This window comes from Mytilus edulis, chromosome 5, assembly GCF_963676685.1.
Source record: "Mytilus edulis chromosome 5, xbMytEdul2.2, whole genome shotgun sequence".
In the NCBI taxonomy this organism is placed as follows: domain Eukaryota; kingdom Metazoa; phylum Mollusca; class Bivalvia; order Mytilida; family Mytilidae; genus Mytilus; species Mytilus edulis.
Window position 1 is genome coordinate 61603594 of NC_092348.1, and position 11645 is coordinate 61615238.

An 11645-nucleotide genomic window follows, 5' to 3' on the forward strand; every position below is an offset into this window, starting at 1 on the left:
GATATTCCACTTTGACAATTTGCTGAAAGTGTACTGTAACAAATAAAAAATAAATGTGAATCTTGTCGAGCCTCCTTAAACGTACTTCAATAACGTCATTGATTAAATGTTGATCGTGAAACTCGTGCTTAAAAAATTCCTGCGGAAATGTGTGTACTCGTGGTTTACGTAAGTAACGTATCGGACGTAAGTGTATTTTACACTATTTTTCTCTGTTTGATTATATTAAAATCGTGTATTATTTACGATATTATTTTTTTTAAAATAAACTTGATTTAGAAAAGAATGTTGTTTCACTGGATAAAACAAAGACTCTTTTAACTTTTATTGTAGAAATGAAATACGTGCTCCCTTTACGTTCGTTCGTACCTTTCGTCAATTTGTAAGAAAGCTCTATTATAACTCTTGGATAATTTACACATGTACAGATTGTATTGATAAATAGTCTAACCAGTCGTATAATAACTCTTGGATAATCTACACATGTACACATTGTATTGGTAAATAGTCTAACCAGTCGTATTATAACTCTTGGATAGTCTACACATGTACGCAGTGTATTGATAAATAGTCTAACCAGTCGTATTATAACTCTTGGATAGTCTACACATGTACACATTGTATTGATAAATAGTCTAATCAGTCGTATTATAACTCTTGGATAGTCTACACATGTACACATCCAACAAGTAGTGAATTGATTAAACTTTTGCTTTGAACTAACTATTATTTAAAAGATAGATTCCAATTTTTCATTCCAAATGGTTCTGCTGGTGGTTTTTTTTTTTTATGAAATATAGTATACAATTCATTTCATTTTATAAGACTGTTTCCAAGTCAGTTTATTCTAAAAGATATTATTAAGTGTGTTTGACAATCCCGTACATTCAAAATAATTCATTGTGGAGGTAGCGTTTAGAGACAATGTGCTGACTTTGACCTTAGTCATACCCTTTATTGGAACAAATTTCAAGAATATTTCCGAGAATGTTTTTTTGAATTACTTCTGATTTTATACTTCAGCGAAAAAAATGTGTGAAGGTTTTTTTTTCGAACTTAACATTACACTCATATTGGGAAAATAAACAAAAACTGTGTTTACTTAAATTTTGTCACTCCTTCACAAAAATGTATTCAAATACCAAGAACATATAAATATGATCGTAAATTAGGTCTTGTTTTACAGGTAAATAAAACACTTACTTTCATATGAAGAGCCCGTTACACAATTAACAACAGTAAAGATTTCATCTCTTGTGTTTCTTGCGACTAATAACTAAGGGACTGACATATTTTAATTTACGACTGTGAAAAGGTTGAGAGTTAAAACAACTAAAATGAATATGGATTTATTATGTGTAAATAGAAATAGTACATACAACCATGACATTTCACAATACAAGTAACAAATGTGTTTATCAGTCATCGCCTTTAAACATGCACACACAACCAAGCAATATAAAGGAAATCAATCCTAAACTGCACATGGCCAATGTAAATTTCCATACAACATCGAGACACTGCAAAGAATTGTCATCTGCCGAAGCACCATATACCAACCCTGAAAATTACGAACAACGCATTACTTTATATGTATTTATTCATTTCATGTACCTCCGACACAAAATGATTTATACTGTTCTGGATACACATTTTGTTTGTCGTGATAATTGAAAGAATTTTTGGATCAAATTTAAAATACATGATAGTCTTTTTTTAATATAATGTTCTTTTACAATAAATTAATATGTTTCTACATCATGCACATGGTTTAAAAAAGACATGATAAATTGTGACAAAATTAAGTGTCATCGATTTATATATACCCGGTATATGAATATTAAATTAAGAAGGTCAAAGAATCAAAATGTTTATTGTTTTTATTTTTTTGCATGTTCTATTTTCCTTTGTTTCCTTACATCCATTTTGGAAAATACTCGTACGTTATTTAATTATTCATTTAAGAAATAAAATCAGATTTATCAGATAGCTCCTTGGCGCCGAGCCATCAAAACAGAATCGCTACACTTTAAATCAACCTACCAACAAAGACAAAGATGAAAAACACAAAGGACAAAGCTCCAGTAATTCCATTAACACACTTGACTGTTTCCTTGCTGCCTTCACATCGGAAACTTTTGTAACTACTCCAGAGTGTGTTGGAAAAGAAAATCATTACAGCATCAAACAGGCCAACCAGTCCGGCAGCTAACAAAAAGAACGGTAGTCTATAGCCTTCGTGAGGACAATCCGAAGCATACACTAAAGCTGTATATAAAAAGAGGGAAAATTATTTTTCTTTCTCTTTTTCATAAAACCCAATTATATGCATGTCAATCCATATGCAAATTAAATGATATTTTTTCAAATCTTTATTTGTGTTGCATTTACAAATAGTGACAAACGCTTCCTTTCTCAGTTGAAATACAAAAAAAATTGAAATATAAAAAAAAAAAAAATACTGTATGTTTGTGCTTTATTTTTAGTTCTGAATAATGCGCAAATCTTATATCATTTATCCTTGCGTCTTTTCTTTTCTATAAATTCTTAGGCACTATATTGCATGAAACAGTGTTACATCTTTAATATATGATGTGCTTGAAATATAATTTGAATATCGGACATGTGAACAGTGTAAGACTTATATGCTGTTCCAAGTGCGTCGGTTACAAAATATTTCAAACAAATTCAGACAAAAGTTAAAAGACGAATGTGGAGTCCTTTCCGAAAAATAAGTCAAAAACTAATTGAAAATATAAAGTAAGATGGAACAGTCGTAATCTTAAAGTATTGAGGTATACTATTAAGAACAAAGGCTCTGTGTAGGACTTTAATATCTTACCAACAGCTATACTGGATACAGAAAAACAAAACAGCACCAGGGCTTGAACTAAAACAAACGATATTAGATATCTTCAACAATTAAGAATCATTTCAATTACTTATTTACAATATTCCGACATGAAATATGTGTTACATATAAACTTGTTGAAAATACAAATCAAACAAAATAAATGATAGAATAGATCTGGAGCTAATAACAAAATTATACATGCCAAAGGTTACAAAACTATATATATATAATCCCGGCGAAGGAAGAACCAAAAATTTGCGAAAGCAAATTTACAGATCTAACATTGTTGGGTTGATGTTTAGACGAGTTGTATATACATTATGTACACAGCCATGTATCACCATCTTCCCTAGCCGGGATTCGAACCCATGCTACATATATATATATGTATGTGTCAATGTATTTTTTTCGAGATGACATTGTATACGATTCCAAATACAATTTCATTATTAAAGTTGATTTTATTTATACCGTCTAAGTATTTCATATTACCTTCCGTCAATTCTCGATGTTCAATATGATATATGATAGAAAGTAAACAAAGGTATGTCTAGCTTTCCATTGAAAGACCTTGTATATTTTCTTCTAAATACATTACTTTCTGCCGTCACGTTTTGCTGAAAAGTCGCTTCTGTTTTGCAACACGTCGAACATTGTGTTTTCATTTGTATATCTTTCTGTCGAGATGGAAATGGTATTTACAAATTACACTTGCTTGAAAACACTTGAAGATTTGACGAATATGTATTTGTAGTACCTTGAAGAATTGAATTATATAAAATAAAAAATTGATGACTTTTTGTTGGATATTTTGTTTTCGATTAAAGGCGACAGAAGTTTGTCGATGTTCAAATCTGGCCTATTAAATTGATAAAGAACACACAAATGAAAAGTTATGGATGTTCATAAGTTAGAAGAGAGAGAGAGAGATGGAGTGCATGGACAGGATGAGTAGTTATCAAAGGAACCAGGATTATAATTTAGTACGCCAGACGCGCGTTTCGTCTACATAATACTCATCAGTGACGCTCATATCAAAATCCATTTAAATCCCGGAGGTCATGTTTTGACATACATGTGTATTAGTTCGAGATAAAAAAAAATGAATTTTGAATGCTTTGTTAACCTTGGGACCGTAAATTTAGTTCGACTCAACCGAAATTTCGACTCATCAGGAGTCGAAGTACATACTTTTGTATGGAATAAAGTTCGGGACCACGTGAAAACTTCGACTCATCCGAAATTTCGAGTCAACCGAGTTCGAGACAACGAGAGGTAACTGTATGTATAAAGCCAAACAAGTGCAAAGTTGATGAGCATTCAGGATTCAAAATTTTAAAACGTTGTGCCAAATACGGCTAAGGAAATCTATGCCTGGGATAAGAAAATCCTTAGTTTTTCGAAAAATTCAAAGTTTTGTATATTCTGTTATAAATGCCTCAGTCGTCACGCAAATCTACACTCAGTCAACATGTCACAATAGACAATTAGGAATAGGACACAAAGGGTAAGAATGGATCAGACGCATATACTGTTAGCTATTTTTTTAAAGCTCTAAGACTGCGAAATTTAGTTGCTCAAGCACAAAAAAAAAAATATAACACAAATAACCAACAAAAAAAAATCGATGTTTACATGATAATTCACCCCCTTCTAGTTGTTTGTTTTTTAGAGTGATTATGATAATAACACAATATTGACTGATATACCCGTATTATTGACATTTATACCTATTATAGATATAGGAAGATGTGGTGTGAGTGCCAATGAGACAACTCTCCATCCAAATAACAAGATGTGGTGTTAGTGCCAATGAGACAACTCTCCATCTAAATAACAATTTATAAAAGTAAACCATCATAGGTCAATGTACGGCCTTCAACACGGAGCCTTGGCTCACACCGAACAACAAGCTATAAAGGGCCCCAAAATTATTGTTTTGTCCACACATCGTTGTCAATGTAATGGAATTTTATGTGACTGTCATACAAGTGAAAGGTTTGACTAGCTATAAAACCAGGTTAAATCCACCATTTTCCACGTAAGAAAGTCGGAAATATGACAGATGTTATCCGTTTGTTGATGTGTTTAAGATTTTGATTTTGCTATTTGATAAGGGATTTTCCTTTTTGGATTTTCCTCGGAGTTCAGTATTTTTGTGATTTAACTTTTTGCTATCAATGAAAACGTTTAAGAATTCAAGAAGAAATATGCAGAATTAAGCATACACTAAAGCTGTATATAAAAAGAGGGAAAATTATTTTTCTTTCTCTTTTTCATAAAACCCAATTATATGCATGTCAATCCATATGCAAATTAAATGATATTTTTTCAAATCTTTATTTGTGTTGCATTTACAAATAGTGACAAACGCTTCCTTTCTCAGTTGAAATACAAAAAAAATTGAAATATAAAAAAAAAAAAAATACTGTATGTTTGTGCTTTATTTTTAGTTCTGAATAATGCGCAAATCTTATATCATTTATCCTTGCGTCTTTTCTTTTCTATAAATTCTTAGGCACTATATTGCATGAAACAGTGTTACATCTTTAATATATGATGTGCTTGAAATATAATTTGAATATCGGACATGTGAACAGTGTAAGACTTATATGCTGTTCCAAGTGCGTCGGTTACAAAATATTTCAAACAAATTCAGACAAAAGTTAAAAGACGAATGTGGAGTCCTTTCCGAAAAATAAGTCAAAAACTAATTGAAAATATAAAGTAAGATGGAACAGTCGTAATCTTAAAGTATTGAGGTATACTATTAAGAACAAAGGCTCTGTGTAGGACTTTAATATCTTACCAACAGCTATACTGGATACAGAAAAACAAAACAGCACCAGGGCTTGAACTAAAACAAACGATATTAGATATCTTCAACAATTAAGAATCATTTCAATTACTTATTTACAATATTCCGACATGAAATATGTGTTACATATAAACTTGTTGAAAATACAAATCAAACAAAATAAATGATAGAATAGATCTGGAGCTAATAACAAAATTATACATGCCAAAGGTTACAAAACTATATATATATAATCCCGGCGAAGGAAGAACCAAAAATTTGCGAAAGCAAATTTACAGATCTAACATTGTTGGGTTGATGTTTAGACGAGTTGTATATACATTATGTACACAGCCATGTATCACCATCTTCCCTAGCCGGGATTCGAACCCATGCTACATATATATATATGTATGTGTCAATGTATTTTTTTCGAGATGACATTGTATACGATTCCAAATACAATTTCATTATTAAAGTTGATTTTATTTATACCGTCTAAGTATTTCATATTACCTTCCGTCAATTCTCGATGTTCAATATGATATATGATAGAAAGTAAACAAAGGTATGTCTAGCTTTCCATTGAAAGACCTTGTATATTTTCTTCTAAATACATTACTTTCTGCCGTCACGTTTTGCTGAAAAGTCGCTTCTGTTTTGCAACACGTCGAACATTGTGTTTTCATTTGTATATCTTTCTGTCGAGATGGAAATGGTATTTACAAATTACACTTGCTTGAAAACACTTGAAGATTTGACGAATATGTATTTGTAGTACCTTGAAGAATTGAATTATATAAAATAAAAAATTGATGACTTTTTGTTGGATATTTTGTTTTCGATTAAAGGCGACAGAAGTTTGTCGATGTTCAAATCTGGCCTATTAAATTGATAAAGAACACACAAATGAAAAGTTATGGATGTTCATAAGTTAGAAGAGAGAGAGAGAGATGGAGTGCATGGACAGGATGAGTAGTTATCAAAGGAACCAGGATTATAATTTAGTACGCCAGACGCGCGTTTCGTCTACATAATACTCATCAGTGACGCTCATATCAAAATCCATTTAAATCCCGGAGGTCATGTTTTGACATACATGTGTATTAGTTCGAGATAAAAAAAAATGAATTTTGAATGCTTTGTTAACCTTGGGACCGTAAATTTAGTTCGACTCAACCGAAATTTCGACTCATCAGGAGTCGAAGTACATACTTTTGTATGGAATAAAGTTCGGGACCACGTGAAAACTTCGACTCATCCGAAATTTCGAGTCAACCGAGTTCGAGACAACGAGAGGTAACTGTATGTATAAAGCCAAACAAGTGCAAAGTTGATGAGCATTCAGGATTCAAAATTTTAAAACGTTGTGCCAAATACGGCTAAGGAAATCTATGCCTGGGATAAGAAAATCCTTAGTTTTTCGAAAAATTCAAAGTTTTGTATATTCTGTTATAAATGCCTCAGTCGTCACGCAAATCTACACTCAGTCAACATGTCACAATAGACAATTAGGAATAGGACACAAAGGGTAAGAATGGATCAGACGCATATACTGTTAGCTATTTTTTTAAAGCTCTAAGACTGCGAAATTTAGTTGCTCAAGCACAAAAAAAAAAATATAACACAAATAACCAACAAAAAAAAATCGATGTTTACATGATAATTCACCCCCTTCTAGTTGTTTGTTTTTTAGAGTGATTATGATAATAACACAATATTGACTGATATACCCGTATTATTGACATTTATACCTATTATAGATATAGGAAGATGTGGTGTGAGTGCCAATGAGACAACTCTCCATCCAAATAACAAGATGTGGTGTTAGTGCCAATGAGACAACTCTCCATCTAAATAACAATTTATAAAAGTAAACCATCATAGGTCAATGTACGGCCTTCAACACGGAGCCTTGGCTCACACCGAACAACAAGCTATAAAGGGCCCCAAAATTATTGTTTTGTCCACACATCGTTGTCAATGTAATGGAATTTTATGTGACTGTCATACAAGTGAAAGGTTTGACTAGCTATAAAACCAGGTTAAATCCACCATTTTCCACGTAAGAAAGTCGGAAATATGACAGATGTTATCCGTTTGTTGATGTGTTTAAGATTTTGATTTTGCTATTTGATAAGGGATTTTCCTTTTTGGATTTTCCTCGGAGTTCAGTATTTTTGTGATTTAACTTTTTGCTATCAATGAAAACGTTTAAGAATTCAAGAAGAAATATGCAGAATTAAGGACTGTAACGACTCAGACCAGTGCGGAATATTTATTAAGGAAGGTTGAGCGCTTACGAACATGTTTTTCGTCGCCACATCCTTTATATAATCCAAATATTCGCACTCTGTTAAATTTTTGTTATAAAATGTCACTGGCCTAAATAAGTTAGTTTTTCTTTGTTGTATTGCTGCACATTTTTATCAGGAAAATTGTTTCCTCTTTATACGGTTTGGATTCTGGAAAATATGGAAGGCCGGTCTATCGGAAAAGGTGAAATAACAGAACTCTAGGGAAAACTCAAAACGGAAAGTCCGTCATCAAATGGCAAAATCAAAAGCGCAAGCACATCAAACGTTTGAATTACAACTTTCATATTATTGACTTGGTAGAGGCATTTTCTTATCTAGAACATGCGAAATAAAGCTGGTTTTATAACTAGCTAAACCCTTCTCTGATATGACAGTCGATGTTTGACCAAAACAAAAAACCATAACGGTAGTTTATTTAAAGTTCATGTGTTTTGGTTTCTTTTGAATAGTTGTCTCATTGGCAATCATACCACATATTGGCCTTATTGTTATATCAATTTCATATAGTTGTGTGTAATAATCAATATAAATACATGTAAATCTTATAAAAAAAAAAGAATTATAATTTCTGTTTAATTTATTGTAGCAATGATTGTGAAAGAGATATATTAATCCACACTTTACCCACCAAACAAAGCTCTCCTCCAACATTCTCCAAACTGACAGTATTCCGCCATATTAAAGTATTTCAATAACTGACCGTCAATCTTACTTATTTACTTCCTAGTTGAAGTAAATTCTCCGAAGTAAACATTTGGTTAATTTCCAAAGAATTCATTTAAACATAGTATGGCTTTATAGATTGTTAAAATATCTATACCTATTAAATGTCAGGTACTTCTAAATGTACTCATTAAATATCGTTGGGTATACATACACTTCAATAAAGTATATTTTAACATTGTAGACGTGAGGTTTATGTTTATATCAATCATGAGGGTTAATTTGGAGGGGAATAATTAAACTTGAAAGAATGGTGGCGTGGAAAAATATAAAGACGTTTTTTTTCAAACAAACAGCGACATAAATAAACAAAAGTACTGAATCCAAAAAAGTTCATAATATTTAAATATTTGCTGACTTCAAATTGAATAAAAAGGTGAATAATTATGGCGCGCTTAAAGACAGTGGTATCTTGAAACTAAAATGACAAATGCTAAGACTAAGACTATAAACATGTGTCAAATCTATGGAATATGATTTGAAAAGTCAACTGTTCCGAATTTCAAAAACACTGGGTACGATACGGGCCAGATGAATTTCCACGTTTTAAACAATGAGTTTGTATTTGAGCCTATATTAATTACCATGTATAATAAGCGTCTGCTTGCACTGTCCAAAAATAAATGTATGGATAACCAATTATTTAAAACTTTTCAAATATCTCGAAGCTCCATACTATAATTTAAGTAAAAACATACAAGATGCATAAAATTCTAAATTAATCATCTTTATCAAATTTTAAGGCTTATTCACAAAAATACTGAACTCCGAGGAAAACTCAAAACGAAAAGTCCCTAATCAAATGTTAACACACATCAAACGAAAGGATAACAACATATTTCTGCCACGGCCAATCTAATTAAAAACCAATCTCTCATCGCTCCTGTTTCTGATATGTCGCGTGGGAGATCTAACGAAACCCGCTTTGAGGTCACATGTGAGTGACCTCGTAGGTGTGTCTTTTTCGACCAATGAAATTGAGTCTTCCACGATCTTGGAAGTTTAACGTAAGGCAAAGGGATGTAACTCATTTCATTTACGACGAAATCGTCAGTCAAAATAATTCATAAACTTTTTTGATTGGCTTATTTTAAAATAGGTCGTCAACTCATTTGCATATCTTTATAAATTCATAACTTTTAGTTCACTCACATGTGACCTCAAAGCCGGTTTCGTTAGATCTCCCACGCGACATATCAGAAACAGGAGCGATGAGAGATCGGTTTTTAATTAGATTGTGCCACGGCATATGTACCAAAAAAATACAAAAAGTCACATGTACAAAGCACCCAAGCTAAAATGAATAGAGGATAATACAGAAAACACATTGACGGGATGCATAAGTACCGAGTCACGTCAAATGAATATCACCAAAAAAGACCAAACAGACCAAACTGTAAAATTAATATTAATAATAGAACAAAGACAAATAAAAGAACAATATAACACGTTATTAAGATGATAAACAACGTCAGTACGCAGAATCTATACACCAAGACCATCATGTATTATTCGTGAGGTTGGTATTTATCAACAAGGTATTGGTACCTTCCGATAACCTTTTTTTTTTTTTGAAAAAAGCTGAGATGTTCATTGACATAACCTTGTTCGTCAACTTTCTGCTCAGACAGACACTGGTGACGTTTTACAAAGTCTGAGTAGGAGCTGCAAGCTCTTGAATATCGAATCAGTTGAAAATGTATATCCCATATGCAGGTGAAGCTTGTATATTTCTACTAAGGGGACGAATATTTGATATTCTGGGGAGGGGGTTTGTCTTGGATCGGTTATTTATTTTTGTAAACTAAGAGGACAGGTTATTTATTTCCTGCACTATTGATGCAAGATTTTTCATTTTTCATTAAAGCAAGGGACTGATTATATTTTTTCACAACTATATTTATAAATTATTTGTTTATTATAAATAATACATGTATAGTTAAGTCATTATGTACCATTTAATCAGAATTAATCATTATCCTCTGCAGAAATGAATCTTCTATATTCCCAACTACATATACATGTACATTTACATGTACATGTATTGCATACTTACACAGTATTGGTTGTATCTAGCCTTTTTTTTTAAAGTATTGGGGAAACATTTTTCGTCGAGCGGAGCGAAGCAAAAAAAATTTTGAAGGGTTTTGGAGCCATTGAACATTGAAGGCCCAAGAAGCTATTGGGGGGGGGGGAGATGAATTTATGATGAATCTAGTGCCATCTCATACTTTGGATAAGACCTGCTGAGTTATTTATTTTCAATACATTGCAAGTCAGGTAATTTATTTTCTAACTACCACAGAACAAACATTTATTTTTGTGATTATTAAGGCTGAGTTATTTATTTTCAAAATCCTCCTGCCCCCCGGAATATCAAAGGGTCGTCCCCTAAGGTGAGGGGAATTAATAATTTCAAAATTGAAATCGTCTCGTTTGTCATAGATTCTGGTACTGAGATGACTGTGTATGTCAAATTCGAGGTATAAGTCTAAAAATGATGCAGAGGAAGCCGTATGTGTTGTTTTTTTAATTTCTAGTTCTAGGGAATATATTAACGGAAGCATGTAAACAATTCAAATACACAAATTTTACTTTTTTACCTTCTCTAACAAAGAGTTCCATTTCTTTGTTTAATTTCAGCTGGGTTTCGCCTGCATAAACTCCAGTTTGAATAAAGTTATTGTCATACAGTCAATACTAGACTGGGATATTCATTAGCTTTCGATAAGATCTATACATGTAGGTTTGCACTTCCCCTCAAGCATCCATGATGTCCTCAATCAGAAACTGAGATCCTCTCACGCATGAAATAATTAACATTGAAAGACTTCAGATTTATTAAGACATGTCTATTAACTTCGGACAGAGTGTTAGTCGTTCAAAACGACATCCAGACCCGTGTACAGAAAAAAATATATTTGAACTTGTAGGTCTATTAATAGAAATATCT

The 11645-nt window shown here is 32.2% G+C and overlaps 1 protein-coding gene across 3 annotated transcripts; it reads right to left on the reverse strand.

Annotated features, from left to right (window-relative positions):
- Positions 1-1333: 1333 nt before the first annotated feature.
- On the reverse strand, positions 1334-11360 carry LOC139524136 (uncharacterized). 3 transcript variants are annotated; one of them, XM_071318730.1, is made up of 4 exons: positions 11296-11360; positions 2843-2890; positions 2044-2268; positions 1334-1561 (listed from the first exon to the last, which is right to left on the reverse strand). In XM_071318730.1, the coding sequence occupies exons 1-4, from the start codon at positions 11315-11317 to the stop codon at positions 1419-1421; spliced, it is 438 nt and encodes a 145-aa protein (XP_071174831.1). In that variant the 5' UTR covers positions 11318-11360; the 3' UTR covers positions 1334-1418. The 3 variants fall into 3 exon arrangements, with proteins under 3 accessions (XP_071174831.1, XP_071174830.1, XP_071174829.1); XM_071318729.1 differs by lacking the exons at positions 2843-2890; positions 11296-11360 and adding exons at positions 5664-5711; positions 8598-8752; XM_071318728.1 differs by lacking the exon at positions 11296-11360 and adding an exon at positions 8598-8742.
- Between the last annotated feature and the right edge of the window lie 285 nt (positions 11361-11645).